The following is a 20,758-nucleotide window of genomic DNA, read 5'->3' as shown; positions in this document are numbered from 1 at the left end:
TCAGTGCTTCAATGAGGCGGGATTGGGAGAGGACGTAATTAAAGTGTCAAAACTAAGAAAAAAAGTGCCCATCAAGTGGTCTGTAACCATTGGCATGTTAAGACTCTCCACAGTAACTAAAGCAGTGGGCCCTTTGATCTAATGCAGGGGTGGGCAAACTTTTTGACTGGAGGGCCACAATGGGCTCTTAAACTGGACCAGAGGGCTGGAACAAAAGCATGAATGGAGTGTTTGTGTGAACTAATATAAATTCAAAGTAAACATCATTACATAAAAGGGTACGGTCTATTTTTTTTTTAGTTTTATTCATCGGCCCGCGGGCCGCAGTTTGCCCACGGCTGATCTAATGTAAAATATTACCTTTAACCTAAAACAATCAACAATGTCATTGTGACAGTGCAGTGGTCACAGGGCTGTGGAGGAGAGGGGAGGGAGCTGGGAATGGACAGGATGAAGTGAAAGGAACCAGGCTTGTGAGGGGCAGGCCCTGAGGACAGGGGCTGGGGTATCAAAACAATGGCTCCCCAAAGGTGTCCATGTCCTCATCTTCACAACCTGTGAGTGTGAAGCGTACGAGGCCAAAGAGACTTTGTGGACGTGGTTAAATCAAGAAGCTGGAGATAGAAAGGTAGCCTAGATTATCCAGGTAGGACCAAGGTGATCACAAGGGTCCTTAAAAGAGCCAGAGAAGATGATACAATGACAGAAGGGAGAGGGGGAGGATGTTACTATGCTGGTGACGTGGGTGGAGGAAGAGCCTAGGAATCAAGGCCCGGAGGCAGTCTCGGGAGCTGGAAAAGGCAGGGAAACCGATTCTTCCCGAGAAGCTCCAGGAGGAACACAGCCTGCTGACACCTTCCTTTAGCCCAGGAGCCCCATGCTGGACTTCTGACCCCCAGAACTGTAAGAGAATACCTTTGTATTGTTTTAGGCCACCAATTTGGTGGTCATTGATTAGAGCAGCAAGAGGAAACTGATACAGAAGCCAATGGTCTGAGTGTCAGTGTCTAAGGGAGTGAGTCAGTAAGATGAGGCAGGATCTGGCTGTTGGTACCTAAGGAATCCAGGCTGGGACAGTCAGGAAACCCACACAGTTGGAAACAGAACCCTAGCTAGTGATTGGGGTAGAGTTATAGCTGAATCTCCAGGAAGAGAGGTCTGGCAAAGGCAAGGTAAGTTTGGGCCAGGACCCTAGCCCAACAGGAATGCCACCAATGGAAACCCTGGCAGCTTCCCTCCCGCAGGGCCTGGGCAACAGACTGAGCATCCCAAAGGGCGGCTGAGGGACATCCAGGCAGTGCGCTTCTCCCTGCCTTCTGCTGTGACCCTGAGGGAAAAGAGCTCTTTCTGCAGGGGGAGGGGGTGAGCCTAGGGCCGCCAGCCAAAAAACCTGCCTAAAAACCAAAACCCAAGAGGACACAGAACTAAAAGATGGAAACAGACAGGGACTGGCTGAGTCCTGAAGAACATACAGTCATGACAAAACTTCTTCCTTTCTTTTCCAAATAGGAAACATTAGCCCTCTGGCATTCTGAAGAAGGCAGATGAATCTGGGGGGATGGGGACAGGGAGAGTAAAGTCTGGAATACACTAGCTTCATCTTTCGTTCAGTCAGCCCAACACTTTAAAAACTCTTAAATATATTGAAAGTTAAATATCACATGGTGATTGTATACAAATATAGAGAAATATAGAAAAAAGAAAATAAACCACTTATTATCCCACTATCATAAGCTAACTCATGTTGATGCTTTAACTTATATACTTTCAAAATTTGGAGTGTAGATCTATTTCCTAAATAAATTTTTTCTTTTAAAAGAATTTTAGATTTCCATAAAAATTGCAAAGATTTCCAGCAAACTCCCATATATCCCACACCCAGGTTCCCCTACTATTAACATCTTATATTAATATGGTATATCTGTCATAATTAATAAACCAATATTGTTACATGTGTAAGTAAAGCCCGTGCTTCACTGAGATTTCCTTTATTTTTTTTTTTAACCGAATATCCTTTTTCCATTCCAGGACTGAGCTTAGGTTAGCATATTACATTTAGTGGCCATGTCTCCTCAGGCTCCTCTTGGCTGTGGCAGCTTCTCTGACACTCCCTGTTTGAGATGACCTTGACAGCTTTGAGGACAGGTCAGTTATTTTATAGAAAGTCCCTCAATTGTGATTTTTCTGATCTTTTTCTCTTGATTAGACTATGGTTATGGGCTTTAGGAAGGAAGACCACAGAGGTAAAGTTTATTATTATTATTATTAGTAGTAATAGTAGTAGTAGTATCGCATAATATTAGTATGGCTTGTCACTTTTGATGTTGACATTGATCATCTGGCTGAGGCAGTATCTGTCAGCTTTCCCCACTATAAAGCTTCTTTTTTTCTCTCCATACTACTCTTCAGAAGAAAGTCCACATGTGCAGCCCATACATTTAAGACTCCCCAATGTTTTGATAGCTTGCACACATTCCATTTGGTCACTGAGTGACATTACATTGTATGGATGTACCACAGTCTGTTGGCCCATTTGCTCATTGAAGAACATCTTTCTTGTTGCTTGAGTTTTTGGGAATTATGAATTAAGCTGCTACAAACATTCACTCACAGGTTTCTGTGCGGACATGATGTTTTCAGTTCCATTTGGTAAAGACTTAAGGAACATGATTGCTGGATCATGCAGTAAGACTATGTTTAGTTTATAAGAAGCCACCAAACTGTCTTCCAAAATGTACTATTTTACATTCCTATCAGCAATGAATGAGAGTTCTTGTTACTCCACATCCTTGCCAGCAATTGTTAGTTTTTTGGATTTCAGGCTTCTAATAGGTGTTGTTTTAAGGGAGATCTATTTTGTATATTGTAAAAATAGATCCTATGGCTTAAAAATGCAAACAGTATAAAGGGAACAAAATGTAGAAAGTCAGTTTTCCTCCATCCCCCATTCTACTTCCTGTAATTAACCAAAGATGTTTCTTATGCATCTGTTCTATAATTTTGCTGTGTCCATTCTCAAAATGATTATGAAATTTAAAACATACATAATATGTCCTCTTTCTTCTAAAAAGGGCATACTTGTGTGTGTATGAATAATAAATGGATATTTAAATAAATATTACATATGAATAATAAGCTTGGATGATTTTCCATATCAGCACATATCAATATGTGTAGTGAAGTATTATATTAATGCACTATAATTTATGTAACCAGTCTCTCCTATTAATAGTTTGTTTCTGTTTTTGTGTGTTTTTTTCTATCACAAATAAAGAGTCAATAAACCTATTTGTTGGATAAATGTCTATATTTAGAGATACTGGGTCAAAGAGTATTTGCATTTAAAATGCTGAGAGATATAGTCAGATTATCCTCCAAAATGATTATACAATTGTTCAATCCCTCTAGTACAGCGGTTCTCAACCTATGGGTCGCGACCCCTTTGGCGGTCAAACGACCCTTTCACAGGGGTCGCCTAAGACCATCCTGTATATCAGATACTTACATTATGATTCATAACAGTAGCAACTTTACAGTTATGAAGTAGCAACGAAAATAATTTTATGGTTGGGTCACAACATGAGGAACTGTATTTAAAGGGCCAGAAGGTTGAGAACCACTGCTCTAGTAGCTCAAAGAATAGGATATAAATGTTGGTTTGGTTATAGAAGGCCTCCTCCTCCTCCTCTTCTTCATTTTATTCACAAAGTAGATTCCTACATGTATTCCATATGAAAATATAGAAAAAATTGAGCCCTATGCCAGATATCCAACATCTTTTATCCAAAGTCTTTGCATCTCCATATATAAGTGCTCATTCCTATTTGTTCACCTTCACTGCTTTGAATACTATGCTATTTCATGTGTCAGCCTAATTCCTGGAAGGCCCTACATACCTTGGCCCTTATTCTGTTTCAAGTATCATTTGAAAGACAATCTTCAAGAATTTGGGGAAAGGAAGCAAAAATTTTCCAGACACCCTATTTGTTATTCCAGAGCTCAGTGGTTCAGCCATACATGTCTGATCACTTGCATCAGAAAACAGTGGTGTTTTCCTAGCTCCCATCAAGTCTGCAATTATGTGACCTATGTGGTCACTGCAAACTTGCGTGAAGCCAACAGGGCCACATGGAGACCAAAGGGGACCAGCCAGGCTCAGTGCACAGGACCCGCACTCGGATGACAGGCTGACGCCACTGTCAAGGCCAGGTCATAAAACAAGATGAATATCTGTTGGCACCCATGATCTCTGCACACTACACACTCTGTACGTTAATGTCCTGTTTACTGTGTATAAACCTGCAATGAAACTGTGAACCCCAAATCAGAATGAATCATAAAAATAAACTGACCACATGTAAGCCTTATTTTGTTTCTATTTAATAATAAACTGAATATAAAGATGTTTTAAGTTGTAAAAAGTAGGTTCAGTTCAAACCAATTCCTAATAGCTACACTCTTGTGAGAAAACCACTGCCTGCATGCTTTTCGCAAAGTTTTATGTTTAAATGCATTTTAAACTTTGGATGAGGGTGACAGAGACCAAAGCCACTTTATGAAGCAGGTTGTCAAACTTCCAAAAGAAGAAACATGTTATGAAAGAGTATACTTTGTTTAATGAGATACCCAACCAATTAATAGCTTTAAACCAATAAAGCTTCATTAAAAAGGTGAGGGGTGGGTAGAAGAAGACAATTCAGTAAGTTATTAAAGCTGGTTTCTGGGGGAAACCTTCTAAGTGAAAAAATATAGCTACCCTATAGCATGGTCATAATCTCTCTCCCTTCAGTTTAATCCAAGTGCTGTGAAGCAGGAAGGCAACGGCGTGGAAAGCCAATTTTCCTCTTCTAAAGCGTCTTAGGGGCTGCTGGGAAGGGAACTTCATGCTTCCTTTCTCAGAAGCATAAACAGCCTTCTAAAAAAATCTGAGACTATAACTCATACGGAGACATCTGAGGACAAGCTAAAGTGTTTCAGGAGTTAAGAGGAATTCTGGGCCGTTGAAGGGTGTACACCGCCTCGCTGACTTGTGGATCTAAAGGATGCAGGCTGAGTTTTCTACCCAAACATGGCAGGGGAAAACTTCCAATATTAAAGTGAAAGTGTACTATTAAGGCAGCAAACTCTACTGAGCTGCTTGTAATTCTTTAAATCTTTCTCTTCATTATTTGTCTTCTTTGAGAAGTTAAACAGAGGTTAGTAATTGGTGATTGGTTTCTATTTATTCTTACTTAAGTAAACAGTTTTGTTAAAGATGAAAGCAGACTTGTGTTGCCTCTATGATTCAGACATTTATATCAAATAGAGTTCTGTCAGTCAACTCACACAGGTGTAACCACAAGCCACTCTCACCTGGAAGCAGGAGAATGTCATGTCTGAAAGGAATGAAACAGCCCCTGAGGGCTACTCTGGGAAATGAGAGGACATATTCACACTGGTATTTCCTAATAATACAAAACAAAATTAGATCGTGAAAATAGACTTTCTGAGCAGAGCCTGAATTTAAATGATATTTCATGCGCCTTAATTTCCTGCTGTTTCTTATCATGTCCATAAGCAGGGGTTATTTGTTTTTAACTAATTTTAACAGTTCGTTCAGAGACCTGCACATCGGGGTCATTAACCAATTGTATTTATGGCCATGCTCAAAGTCTGTCAATCACACAAATGGAAACAAACTGTCCCCGGGCTTACAAGCCGAGATGTTCCTGAGATGTTGTGAGGGAAGAACATGGGGATAATTGGTAGAGAAGCACAGTTTGTTACAGCCACATAGTTCTTCAACAGGAAAGCCAAGCTTTCCTGCCACTGCAGCCCTGAGGAGCTGTTAACACCAATGTTCCCCTCTTTTTATTTATCCCAGAATTGAGAAAAGTGGTCTGTATTTCAGTCAAGGGATCTCTTGCTTACACTGGCAACTGTTGCTTCCTGCTCTAGCTGATGCCTCTGCTTCTTCTTTGTACAGTCCTATGCCTTTGGTTTAGTTCATGACTTTATCATGAGAAATTTTGCTATGATTTAGCCACCATTCATGATTCTCCCTCAACCATTTCACATTACAACAAAATTAGAGGAAGCTCATAAATTCACAAAGACTCCACAATCATACACTAAAGTCATAATGAACATTAAACATCTCTAATCTACTCCAAATGTAAAACCCAATAGGAAGAGATAAAAACTCCTGGCCCACAATTCTGAGGCACAACACAGGAGATATTGTGTGAAAAGGCTCTTTATCAAAACATACCATGTGATATTCTTTTCTGAGCATAGGATCAATAAATCAAAGAGAAAAGCTGATCTTGAGTCAACATAAATTGCTTAGTGAGATCATTAAAGGCTCAGTACGAAGGCTGATATTAAAATTGAATCTGTGCTGAAAATGCACCACATCAGAAATTTTCCAATTTAGAACCTGATGTTACCTATCAGTGTAACTGCCTCCCTTTCTCAATCACATCTTCACAGACAAAGATTCAGGCTCTGGTTGTGGCAGAAAATACAATTGTTTGTTATGCTAACAATTGTTGCTCACTGCTGTGATAATTTGGTTGGTGGGAGCAAAATAATTACCATTCGAGACTGGCAGTGAAAGATCCAGTCTGCTGAAGAAACCCAAGGTTCTTAAAGATCTGGTGAGTATTACAAGTCCATGAGGCTGGGAATAGGTACAAACAGAGCCTCTTAAACCTTTTATAATATGCTAAAAAAAAAGGAGGAAATTCTAACAGTACAAAGAGATAGACAGCAAAAAAATAAGTTTTCTTCCTACTCTAAACACCCAATCTTTTCTCCAAGAATCAACCCCTAGCAGTTTTCTAAATATTCTTCCAGTGCTTCCTTCATAGAAAAGCATATATGCACCTACATAACTTGTTTAAAAACAGAAATAATAGTACACACTACACAATATTATGCACAGTGCTTATTCATTGACAGCATGTCTTCCCAACCATCCCATATCAGCACATACAAAGCAGCTTCAGTCAGGGGATATTTCCATGTATGTAGATGGAATATTGATGGAATTTTCAATGTATAAACTATGTTAACTTCTAAACAGCAACTGGGCATCTAGAACCTTAGAAACACACTTGCTCTGGAACTACTGCTGTTGCAACTTGCAGTTGCCACTTCCTGGGTGTCACTGTTGCCACCGTTACTCTGATCCACTAAAGCACGTTTCTTTCTTGGCACAGTGACTGCATCAGCTCCCTGGGCCATCGCAGACACAGATGGAACAAAACAAGATGCATCTGAAGGGCAGAAGCAGGCACGGCAGAGTCCCACCAGTCCTCATACACCATCTCCTACAAAGCTCTCCTCAAGAGTCTAAAATTCCTGTTCTTAGCCACTCCTCAGTCTTCAGGGTGAGAGTCCATCCATCTCTGCACACTCTCCCGTCCACTATTTCATGACTTTGTTTCCGACACTCAAAAATGTCATTCCCTCTCTTTCTATAAAGCCCAGGATGGTTGAGAACAGGGAGAAGGTGGAGACAGTGAGTCACTGCTGGGACCTGCAGTTACCTCTCTCAACAGAAATGTGCATAATTCAGTGGCTGGAGAACTATTCCTGGGAACAGACGATCAACAACCCAGGCTTTTGTGAAGGGCCTGGGTCAGCTCACTATCAGTTAAGCAAGTGGCATGTCTTGGGAAGGCAGACATTTGAGCAAAGTTAATACTGGAGTTATTTCTGATTTCAGGTGGCTCCTCCAAATGTGAGAGGGACAACCCCTCAGCACTGAGTCTTTGTAAAAGATGTAAAACTCAGGCGTGCCTGGGGTTTTTACATAGTTCTAACACATCCCTACACTAAAGGGCAGAGTCCTAGGACAGTGGAGTTAGTCCTAGAACAGTGGAGTGTTTTAATATAAAATGTGGATGACAAGGCTTAACTCTTTAGGAGCGCTTGAAAGCCATCATTCAGTTACAGACCTGGCTGGAATCTCAGGAGGCAGCTGCTTCGCTCCCATTTCTATCTGGATATTATAAATTAACCACCCTAGATAAATGTTTGCTCCATTTATGTAGGAAAGGGTAACTTATTCAGGGTTAACTATATTTTCAGAGATTGGAGAGCTTGACATCAAAAAGAGATAATAAAGAATTAAAAAGGACAATGATTGGAAAAAGTTTCGCCCAACTCCCAACTTCTTCTCAATATATACTTAGTTTTTCCTTTTCATTCTAAGGATCACCAACAGGGATATATATATAATATATATTTATATTAGATCACATTGTTTTTACACACTGTGGCTACAGAAACTTATTAAATATATACTGTGATTTTTAAAATAAGCAGTCATTTAAAATTATTTTAGAAAAATCCCATTTGCATGATTTTTAGCACTTAGACCAGGGGTGGGCAAACTTTTTGACTCGAGGGCCACAATGGGTTCTTAAACTGGACCGGAGGGCCGGAACAAAAGCATGGATGGAGTGTTTGTGTGAACTAATATAAATTCAAAGTAAACATCATTACATAAAAGGGTATGGTCTTTTTCTTTTTTTTAGTTTTATTCATTTCAAACGGGCCGGATCCGGCCTGCGGGCTGTAGTTTGCCCACGGCTGATTTAGACACATGAATCAATAATCTCCTATTATACTCAGGAAAGTTTTTTAAAAATTCAGCTACTTCCTTTGAGGACCTTTTCCAAGGGTTTGTTACCTAAAATAGCTAGTCTTTTCTTCCAAAGAACTTGCATATTCCTGAGTTGTGGGCTTGATCCCCAGTGTGGGGTGTGCAGGAGGCAGCCAATCAATGATTCTCTCTCATCATTGTTGTTTCTATCTCTTCTCTCCCTCTCCCTTCCTCTCTGAAATCAATAAAAATATATTTTTTAAAAAGTATCCTATATAATAAGAGAGGAATGTGCTAATTAGCTGTTACGCCCTGAGGCATAACGACCAAGCACTTCACGACCAGATCACGGATCAGCAGGAGGATGGGCCAGCAAGGTACAAGTGGTCTGCAGAGAGCTACAGGAGCGGGCAGGGAAGCAAGCTATTGGGGGGGGGGAGAGGAGGAGTGGGGTGGGCAGCAGGCAGAGAGCTACAGGAGGGCAGCAGCGACCTACTGGCGCACGAATTTGTGTGCAGGGCTGCTAGTCCTATCTAATAAAAGGCTAATATGCAAATTGACTGAATGGTGGAACGACTGGTCGTGGATGACATAGACTGACCACCAGGAGGCAGATGTTCAATGCAGGAGCTGCCCCCTGGTAGTCAGTGCACTCCCACAGGGGGAACGCCACTCAGCCAGAAGCCGGGCTCACGGCAGGCAAGCGCAGTGGCAGTAGTGGAAGCCTCTCCCACCTCCACAAGCAAGCTATAGAATGAAAGCAAATATTCATATTACATATATCCACAAAGAACAGAATATATAAAGAGCACTTCCAACACATAATATGATGGTGAACAATCCAATAAAAACTGAGTAAGGGATTTGAATGGAAGATATAGTAGTGGCCCATGAGTACATAAAAAGATTATTGACATCATGAATCATCAGGGAAATGCAAATTCAAAACAGTATGAGAGAGCATTGCACTCCCATTAAAATGGCTACAATTGAAAAAAAACTGGAAATGTCAAGTGTTGGAAAGAATGTAAAGAATTCGAACTCACACTGCAGGTGAAAATGTAAAATGGTAAAACCACTCTGGACAACTGTCTGGCAGTTTATTAGAAAGTTCAAAATAGCACCTCCTCTGTAGCCCACTCATTCTACTACTAGGTCTTCACCCAAACATACACCCACAGCAAGGCTTGGACATGAATGTTCATAGCAACTTTATTCATAATAGCGCCCAAACTGGAAACAACCCAAATGTCTACCAACAGGTAAGTGAATAAAATGAGAACTTCCCAGAACAAGGGAATCCTGCTCAGTAATAAGAAGGAAGAAACGACTGATCCACATTACTACATGGATGAATGCCAATAACCATGATGAGTAACATAAACCAGACACAAACATGTACCTGCTATATAATCCCACGTATACACTATTTTAGAAAATGCAAAAGACTCTCTACTGAGTGAAAGTGGACCACTGGTTGGCTGGGATCAGAGGCAAGGGAGGGACAACTTGAAATGACCACAAGGAATCTCTGGGAAATTTCCTGTTCTAGATCATGGTGGTGGCTTCCTGGGCACGATTCTCTCACATTCATCACTGAATTGTTCAGTTAAATGGGTGCAGTTAATTGTATGCAAATTATAACTCAATAAAGCTGATTTTTTAATAAAGTAATGAGAACCAATGAAAAAGAATTCATACGAGTTAAGTATATAATTAGCATATCCAGTGTTTATGTGAATAGTGCGTTTAAAATGTTTAACAGTGCACGTAGTTTTTTCCTTAGGTACTTCAAACACTACCCCTAGATACGGATTTTGTGATTAATTTGCCTGACAAAAGTCACCCAGTGCCCCCGAGGGTTCATTCCAGTCCCACTCCTCTCTGCATGAGAACAAACTCTGAATGAGTGTGGTCTATATTAAGGATAATTGTAAAAAAGTGGAAAGCCTGATAGAAAAGCTCGGTGAGGGATGGACAGCTGTGCTGACAGTGCGACATTCAAACTTTGTTCTAAGGTTCATTCTGTTCCAAACTCTCATATGCTATCAAGCCAACCGATCTTTACATAAACTTCTGCTGGTAAGGATACAGATGGTCCACAACCTACAATAGTTCAACTTACAACTTTATCTGCAGAGACATACTGATGAAATGATATGGATTTCTCTCATTCAATACTCACCACAGCCACTAATGTAAATATGACTGTTATCCCCATTTTTTCCACTTAAGGAAACTGATATTCAGAGAAGTACAGTTATTTGCCCAAATTTACCTAGCTAGTAAGAGGCAGGACTGAGATTTATATATTTGGAGTACTTTTTAACTGGTTTAAGTGAAAGTTCCAACAGAGAACTAAAGTATTAAATCTTTTTTTCTGCATCACTAATAAAAAAAGCACATATTTAAATACACTACTGACATTTTGTGCGACTTTTTCTTGTCACTAGAATGTCATATTCTTCCTACTGGGAAGTCAATATTTGGTGGGAAATTGATTCATCTGCTTCTTTAAGAGCAGATTCTGCAAAATAAAGTCACATGAGCTTCTAGGTAATGTCCCCAGATTGGGGAGCTACCAGCTTCTAGGAAGAACCAGAAATGTGGCAAACGGTAAAACCAACAGGACAGCAAAGGACTAGGAAAGACTGCATTTAGGCAGCTGGGAGTTGGCATGAAACCCGCAGTCAAAACCGCAACACTGCCAGGCTCATGGCTGACAATCATTCACAAATCTGTAAAACTGCTGGTCACCACCACCATCTCTAGTTAAGGTGTTGTTTAAACATTCATAAGGAAAAAATGAGAATAGATAAAAATAAATTGTTAAGTAGACTAACCCTCAAGTCTACTAAATAGCTTTGGTAATTGAAAGCCTGAAAATCATAAATATAATAAGTACATATTCTGACCTTCAACAAAAGTCCTTTCCAGTCACTCAGCTCAATAATACTACTAGTATGGTGTTTCAGAATTTACTCTCTCGGGTCATGGTTAAAGTATAACACTCTTACACAGTTTCCATCACTTAATTCTAATAAATCTAGTCCTGGACTACTCCTAGGAATTATATCACTTAGAGTGAAGCCTTTGTGTGAGGGGGAGGCTAATTGCACCTTATATTTTAAAAAAATACATGTTTGAGTACAGTTGCTACCTGATATTTAGCTTTCTCCTTTCCTCCCTCGTCTGGAAATCTCTGGTGTTACTAGAATGCAGAAAGACTACACCGGGGGAATGGTGGCAAGTCCAACTCCAGTTATACTTTCTTATTCCGGCATGAACTCCCGTTCAGTCACATGTGTGCTTATTTGGCAGCAGAGGAGCAGAGGGAAGGGACACAGCACACAGCTGCCATCTGCGGCTCCCTCTCCCGGCTGCCCTAGCAATGAGGACAAGGGTGGGAGTTCCTCCTAGAGACAAGAGCAGAGTGTACGTCACAGTGGGCCCACAGAAGTGTTTTTCAGGAAGCAACGTTTGGAGCTTGCACATTAAAAAGCAAAGCAGTCATTGTAGGCGCACTCTGCAATGATAGCATTAAGCCACATTGTGGAAACTTCCGATTATCAGTCCAGTCCAGCAGTCACAGCTGAGATCAAGCGAGGCTGCAGCCTCCTGCGCTCGGCAAACTGTCTCCAGTTGGGTACAGACATCTCCAGTGTCCTACAGCCCTAATCACTCCCTACTGTCTTACCTGGCCCACTACATCAGGTAATTTTACCAGCTGGTCCCTTAAGCATTTGAATTTGCAACCCCTGGTCCACACTCACCAATTTAAAAAGGTACTTACAGTTGCATGACCAAGTACAAGTGATTTGGGCTTTCATAAATGTCTTCCAGGGCAACAATATTTTCATGCTTAATCCTGAAAGAACAACGAAACACACACAGAGAATAATAAGTATGAGACATGAAAACTTTTAAAAACAGATGTCATTATAGCGTAAAGTTCTAAACGTTAACAAGAAGAACAGGGTCAAAATGGAGTCACTTGTGCTAAGCCCCACATCAGAAAAACAGGACTTAAAACCTAATCTAATTGCAGTTATACCCACAGGTATGAAATATTAACTGGCCAGTCTGGAATTTTCTGGTTGACACAAGAGTGAATCTGCTACATAGCCCCCTTCTGTCCTCCATAAATAGATTAACTAAGTCTGACACAACCCATTATTTTTCCCTTCTGCCTATAAAATCTTTCCATTTTAAACACCTCCTCAGAGCTCCTTTCTGCTTGATAATGAGATGCTGCCCAATTCATGACCTGCTCAATAAAGCCAATTAGATCTTAAAAATTTATTCAGTTGAATTTCTGTTACTTAATATAATGCAAACTCCTTAACATTTAAGACTCCTCACAATCTTGTCCCTGAACTTGTTTCCAGGCCTATTTCCCATTATTTCCCCCCTACTTTCTGCTCCCCTTCATTCATTCATGAAGCTCTAGACCTCTCCAATGTAGCAATACTGGATTAACTACTATTGTTTCACATGTATCCCAGCCTCCTTGCATTTATTCATATGAATCTCAAAAATGGGCCAAACATGTTGAAATCCCATTAACTTGCAGGAAGAATTTAATTCTCCCTCTTCTGTAGTCTTCCAATGGTGTCACAGACTGGCCTAAACAGTTCATTGCATGCAAATCCATCCACACATACATAGTGAGATGTTCAAGATGTTTCATTGTAAAGTTCATGACTCCAGTGTAGGCAAAGGAAAACCAGACTGACCCCTCATTGTGACCCACACTACCAATGTCAATTCAGTACCTCAAGGAAACTAGACAGATGCTGCTGAAAGTGTGGCTTCCAAATAGGCAGCACTAGCATCTCCTGGGAGCTTGTTGGAAAGCAAATTCTCAAGCTCTCCCTGTCAGACAGAATCAGAGTCTGTAAGGGCAGGGCTAGGAATCTGCTTTAATAAAATTCTCAGATGAAACAAAGATGGCAGTATAGGTAAATTCCGGTACTCACAACCACATCAAAATTACAACTAAAATACAGAACAACCATCATTCAGAACCACCTGAAAGCTGGCTGGTGGAAGTCCTACAACTAGAGAAGTAAAGAAGAAAGTACATCTAGACCAGTAGGAGGGGTGGAGGCACAGAACTAACTAATCTGACACCCATGTGTGGCTTGCTTTAATTGGGAGGGCTCTCTCCACTGCAGAGACCTCCTGTGAAAGGGAGTCCCAGCCCCACACCAGACCTCCAGCCAAGGGTTTCAGAGCTGGGAAGAGAAGCCTCCATAACTTGGAGCTGTAAAAGCCAGTGGGATGGTAGTTGGGTGACACAGAGGCTGCTGAAGACCCAGACAGTCCCCCTTAAAGGGCTGGCGTATGAACTTACACAGTCCTGCTCCCTCGGAGCTCTAGCACTGGTCAGTGGTACTGGGGGAACCAGGGACATATGGGGCAGGAACCTGGAGGCAGCTTTCTCCCAGATGGAGGTGCTCACAGGGGTCATTATCCCTGTCACATCTATGTTTCTATCAACATGGCTCACACTGTTCACTCCACCCTGGTGATTCCCTGAGATCCTGCCCCATCCAACTTGCAGCCCCACCCAACCTGTTTGTAGCAGATTTCCCATATGAATGGCCTGTCCTGGCTCAGGCTTCAGACTTTCCTAAAATCTCTCAAACAAGTAGAAGCTGGCATCAGCATGCCCCATACCTATCAATAAGAGGCCCAAGACCTGGCACTTGCAACAGCCTGCCTTGCTTCACAACTTGGATTCACCTGGGTATTTCTAAGCCCAACACAAGTAGCAGCCATCTGCAGATCACTCTGTAGCTTGTGCAGGGTAGCCCCAGGCAGTGGCTGACTTTGCACCTCCCAGGAGGCCCCAGAGCCAGTGCAGAGCAGACCAGATTATAACTCTACACATTCACAAGTGACACACTCAAGGGGCAGACTCAATAACCACAAAGCCCCACTAAAGCAATTCCTGCTCCATATGGGTGTCCTCTATACAGCAGCTCTTCCACTGTAGTCACAGTGGGTCCTCACAGCCAATTGGCCAGGAGGTCAACTGCATCTAGTGACGCCAAAAGCAATCACTGCTCAATTACAATAAGACTGCACACAACCAACACGGGGGTGCACCTATAGTGTCCAGCTCTGGTGACTGAGGAGGCTGAGCCACTAGGCCCTACAGGACACCTACTACACAAGGCCACTCTACCAATTCCAGAAGACATAACAGCTCTACCTAATACACAGAAACAAACACAGGAAAGTAGCCAAAATGTGGAGACAAAGAAACATGTCACAAATAAAAGAACAGAAGAAATCTCCAGAAAGAGAAATAAATGAAATGTAAGCAAGCAAAATACTGGATACAGAGTTCAAAACAATGGTTAAAAGGTTGCTCAATGACCTTAATGAGTGCTTCAAGAGAATTAATGGGACCTTCAAGGGAATTAATGAGAGCTTCAAGGGACTTGGTGAGACTTTCAAGGATTTTAATGAGAATGTCAAAGACATGAAAAAGGACCAGTCAGAAATTAAGAATAATTTACAGGGACTCAAAAATAGAGTAGAGGATTCTGAGAATCAAATCAACAATTTGGAATATGAGGAAGCAAAAAACACCCAATCAGAAGAAAAAGAAAAAAGAATCCAAAATTATGAACATAATGTGAGGAGCCTCTGGGACAACTTCAAGTATACCAACATCCGAATTATAGAGGTGCCAGAAGGAGAGAGAGAGCAAGATATTGAAAACCTTGAAGAATAATGACAGAAAACTTCCCCTACCTGGTGATGGAAATAGACTTATAAGTGCAGGAAGCACAGAAAGTCCCAAACAAGAGAAACCCAAGGAGTCCCACACCAAGACACATCATAAGTAAAAAGCCAAAGGTTAAAGACAAGGAGAGAATCTTAAAGGCAGCAAAAGAAAAGCAGTTAGTTACCTACAAGGGAGCATCCATACAACTATCAACTGATTTCTCAACAGAAACTTTGCAGGCCAGAAGGGAGTGGCAAGATATATTCAAAGGGATGAATAGCAAGGACATACAACCAAGATTACTCTACCCAGCAAAGCTATCATTTAGAATTGAAGGTCAGATAAAGAACTTCACAGACAAAAAGAAGTTAAAGGAGTTCATTACCACCAAACCAGTATTACATGAAATGTTGAAGGGTATTCTTTAGGAAGAAAAAAAATATATAAAATATATGAACAATAAAATAGCACTAAATACATATCTATCAACAATTGAATCTAAAAATCAAAATAAACAAATAAGGTATCTAATGAACAAAATAAATGGATGAATAAAATAGAACCAGAGGCAGGCAAACATGGATCAGACTGATGGGTATCAGAGGAAAGCAGAGAGAGGGGGCAGGAAGAGATTAATCAAAGATCTTATATGCATATATGCATTATCTGTGGACACAGACACTAGGGTGGTGAAGGCCTGGGGTGGGGCAGGAACCAGGTGGAGGAGGCAAATGGGGGGGAAAAGTGGTCATCTGTAATACTCTCATCATTAAATATTTTTTTAAAAGAATCAACCAATGAATGGGTCAATAAGTAGAACAACAAGTTGACATTTCTCTCACTAAAAATCAATAAATAAAATTTTTAAAAAGTGGAAAAAAAACCACCTCAGATGATCTGTATATACCAAGTTGAGCTAGAAAAATTTTTATTAGGCCAGTGCTTCTCGAAGGAAGTGTGCACAGGAAGAACCCGAGGTTCTGGATGCACACCCTGACTGAGCAGGTCAGAAGCAGGGTGGAGGGGATGGCTGAGAATCTGCATTTCTAACATGCTCCACGGAGAGGCCCGTGCTGCTGGTCTGACAACAAGCTTCTAACTACATATCAAGGGAGAAAAAAGCAGCCTGATGCTAGCTCCCGGAACTCCCCACTAAGAGCAGCTTCTGCTTGAAATTTCAGGTCTGATAGTTATTTAAAGCATTTGAGAAAAGAATCATTTCATTGCTCTATGAGCTAATTAGCTCTTACCACAAGCTTTTCACTGAAATTATTGCTGAACCACCTAAAAGCCAGCATTTAATGAACAGATTCTTATAAACCCTTATAAGCAGGGACTATATCTTACTCATTTTGTTTTTCCTCTGTACCTCCATTGATCTCCTAAATAAACATTTCCTGGATGAATAGGATTTAAAAGTTGTTGCTATTAAACAGCAAAATCATTAGTTAGTTAGGGAAAACAGGCAATTTTCCTAAGTGTGAGATGCTTACAAAAAGAAGTTTACAAGGTGGAACAAACCAGATTATCTTGCCTTTGAGCAGCTGAAAGAAGGAAACAAAATAGTTAATTATGCCCAGCTGGTGTGGCTCAGGAGTTGAGCATCTATCCAGGAACCAAGAGGTCACTGGTTTTATTCCTGGTCAGGACACATGCCCAGGTTGTGGGCTTGATTCCCAGTGGGGAGCATGCAGGAGGCAGCAGGTCGATGATGTTTCTCTCTCATCAATGTTTCTCTCTCTCTCTATCCCTCTCACCTCCCCTCTCTCTAAAAATCTAAGCAAAATAAGCCAGGCAGAGAAAGACAAGTATCACATGATCTCACTCATATGTGGAATCTAATGAACAAAATAAACTGATGAACAAAATAGATCCAGAGACACAGAAGCATGGAACAGACTGTCGAATCTCAGAGGGAAGGTGGGAGTGGGTAGGAAGAGATCAACTGAAGAACTTGTATGCATATATGCATAACCCATGGACACAGACAATAGGGTGGTGAAGGCTTGTCATGGAGTGGGAGGGAGGTGCTAAAAGAAGTCAATGGGAAAAAAAAGGGGACATATGTAATACTTTCAACAATAAAGATTTTAAAAAATCAATAAAAACACATTAAAAATAAAAATAAAAATAGTTAACTGAAAGTGGTGATGCTTTGATTCTTCAAGCTTTCATCAGTCAATGCAGTTGTTTTTAGGAGCTGAGATGATGGATTATACTAAACTAGAGGCCCGGTGCACAAATTCATGTATGACAGGGGGTGGGGGAGAGGGAGAGGGGCCATGGGAGGTTGGCTGTGGGAGTTGGCACTTACCACCAGGGGGCAGCTCCTGCATTGGGCATCTGCCCCCTGGTGGTCAGTGTGCATCATAGCGACTGGTTGTTCCAGTCTTTTTGGTCATTTGGTTGTAATGGTCACTTAGGTTTTTATATATATAGATTCACTTTTCACCTGATTCAAATACATATGCCTAATTATTTGTTAGCAGTGGTTACTGTGATACCTGAACAAAATAATACCAGCAATATGTTATGTGAACCAAGTAAACCATGCCACCAAGGAAGCCAAGACAGATTAATCTGGGACTGCCCAGATCCTAGATGTTTGTGAATTATCATTGTTGGCTATCACTGAAAGAATATCACCACAAAAAGTATTACATATGGATTTTCCCTTTCATTAATGACTTAAAATTTTCAATTGGAATCAATCACATGGGCACAAATATTTTCTTTAAGTCAGTTGAGTTAATTTGGGGGTTAATTAAGACCTTAGATTTATGGGAAAATGAAAGGAATGTGGTTTATATATAGGGTTGTCAGGTAAAATGCAGGGCACCCAGTTAGGTTTAATTCTGAATAAACAATGAAAGCTTTTTTAGTAAAGTATGTCCCAAATATTGCATTGCTGTTTATCTGAAATTAAAATATGACTGGATGCCCTGCATTTTCACATGCTAACTCTGGCCATCCTACGACATGAATCATAGTTGATGAACCTCTACAGTGGCTTAGAGAGTTGTCCCTACAGTTTCAGCTGCCCTTGGAGGTTGAGCCAATAAGGCAGTTTGAGACTTGGACTACAGCTATTAAAACAGATTCAACTATATATAAGCAATCAACTATGTACAAAGCACTTGCCCAATCAAAGCCAGAGACTAATAAATTAAGAATATAACCCCTTCTTTGGATTTAGGGGATGAAGAATTTAGTCTATTTACCTTGCCATGTCTTACATGAATTCTTCCAGTGGCTGGAATGACTAACTATTCCTATTCTACTAACTAACTATTCCTCTTATCATATTAACTATTCCTCTTAACTAATGAGTCAAGTAATCAAGCAATTGTCATTTACTGACTTTCTACTATGTGTTTGGGAGAATACAAAAAAAAATAAAATAAGGTGTTGTCCTCAAGAAGCTCATCACCTAGATGGAGAGATCCACGAAACAACTGGGAATGAATTAAATGCTAAACTGTAGAATTGGTGAGTTCAGAAAAAGCAAGGCCCTATCTGGGTCAGAATTGTCATGAAGATCTCAAGAAAACAACAGGAGTCAAGCTGAGTTGAGGAATGTTTGAATAAGTACACTTCAGAAATTTTAAAGAAATCTTAAAATGGACTCTTAAATGTCTCTTAAGAAAAGTGTTTTAATTAACCTGTATATTTTAGAACATGATGGAAGAAAACATGCTGCCCTCCCACAGCTGTTTTCAGGTACTCTGCTCCACCCTTAGATTCCCTAAGATATAGAAACACTGAACTTCAAATTTTATCATTATTTTAGTACCTAGGCTATCTTCACAAAAGGCCATATGAATATCATGAACACATCTCTGGGTGCCCATCATGTACCAGGGTTCCCACCATGTACCAGGCACAGTACTAGGCATCACAAGAGACATATCTCAACTTTGTGAAGTTCACACAAGTGGGCATCCAGCTGTAGCTGGTTCACTTCACGGGCATCTCTCCTATATTTACCAGAAAAACCAGCCTCCCTTTAATTAGCAGTGACTCCTGGGAGCAACACAGAACAAGCTTATGCCCTCTTCTCATATACCAGTATCTTGCAAATGTTTGACAGATACAGTATCTCTATTTAATCTTCTCATCACTGACCTATCCTCCTCCCATATGATTTATATGCCTCACCATGTTATTGTCACTCTTGTTTATCCAGACTATAATACTCAGAACTAAAAGTAATGATTCCAATATAAATATAGCACCAAAAATGAGGTATTAGTGCTGGCCAGTGTGGCTCAGTTGATTGGAGCATAGTTCTGTTGGAAGGTCGCAGGTTTGATCCTGGTCTGGGTACATATGGGAGGAAACCGATTGATGTGTCTCTCTCACATCGACGTTACTCTCTCTCTCTCTCTTTGTCTTCCTCCCTCTCTAAAGTCAATAAAAAATAAGAAGAATGGGATATTAGTAATATAATAGTAATATTATATTATGATATGTAATATAATAGTAATATAATAGTAATATTAACTAAAATAGTAATATGTAATATAATAGTAATATTAACCAGTATGAGGTAGATATAGTATTTGTGCAAATAAAGCCTAACATTATATATTTTTTTAGGCAGCTGAACAACTGTTGGCATATGAAGAATATAAGCTGCATGGGGGTGCAGATTTTTTACTATTTTGTTCATCACTGTCTCCCCAATGCCAAGAAAAGTACATGGCTGGTATAATTTATAATACATATTTGTTAGATGGATGGATGAATAAAAAATATTAAGCTTATGATCAATTAAACAGCCAGATCATTTTTATTTAAACTTCTACCAAACAAAATTTCCTTTATTATTCAAACTTGATCTTTCTTTTTTAATCCTCACCCAAGGACACACCTTTCATTGATTTTAGATAGAGGAGGGGAGAGGGGAGAGAGAGAGAGAGAGAAACATCGATGTGAAAGAGAAACATTGATCTCAATTATCTCCTGTAGGTGCCCCCACTGGACCCTCTAACAAACTGAGCCACACGGGTAAAGGTGCTCAACCTTGAACTTTTGAGCTTTGTCACTCCCTGAATAGTAGAAGACATGGTATGTAATGGTCACTAATTCAAAATCTACATTCCCATGGTGATTCTGGGAACCGAAGTTATTTCATAGCACTTGGAGAGTGAGGCTCTTTGCCTTTTTTTTTTTTTTTTTCAATAAATTCAGGCTGTTTTGGGGGTTCTATGCAATGTTTCACATGATCAGAAATATTCTGAATTTTGATTCTCTCATCTATTTCTATTAATTATACCTCTCAACTTAGGGCCATCTGCATATTTGGTTGGTACACATATATCCCATATGCTTTTATCCAAATCCTTAAAGTATTCAGTGAAAAGGTTATATGTCAGAGCTCCATAGTGTTCCATCAGAAGCCCCATCAAGATAACTGAGAC

General features: G+C 40.3%; 1 protein-coding gene across 3 annotated transcripts in view; it reads right to left on the bottom strand.

Annotated features, from left to right (window-relative positions):
- The window catches only part of CAMK1D (calcium/calmodulin dependent protein kinase ID), a 393,203-nt gene that overhangs the window by 114,463 nt on the left and 257,982 nt on the right, over positions 1-20,758 (bottom strand). For all 3 annotated transcript variants that reach the window (XM_036352547.1, XM_036352559.1, XM_036352553.1), the window contains one exon: positions 12,387-12,461. In XM_036352547.1, coding sequence (XP_036208440.1) covers positions 12,387-12,461 — 75 coding nt within the window. The remainder of the gene's footprint in view (positions 1-12,386; positions 12,462-20,758) is intronic.

This window comes from Myotis myotis, unplaced genomic scaffold (genome assembly GCF_014108235.1).
Source record: "Myotis myotis isolate mMyoMyo1 unplaced genomic scaffold, mMyoMyo1.p scaffold_m19_p_1, whole genome shotgun sequence".
In the NCBI taxonomy this organism is placed as follows: Eukaryota; Metazoa; Chordata; class Mammalia; order Chiroptera; family Vespertilionidae; genus Myotis; species Myotis myotis.
The sequence above is the reverse complement of the archived record's forward strand: the minus strand, read 5'-3'. Positions and strand labels throughout refer to the sequence as shown.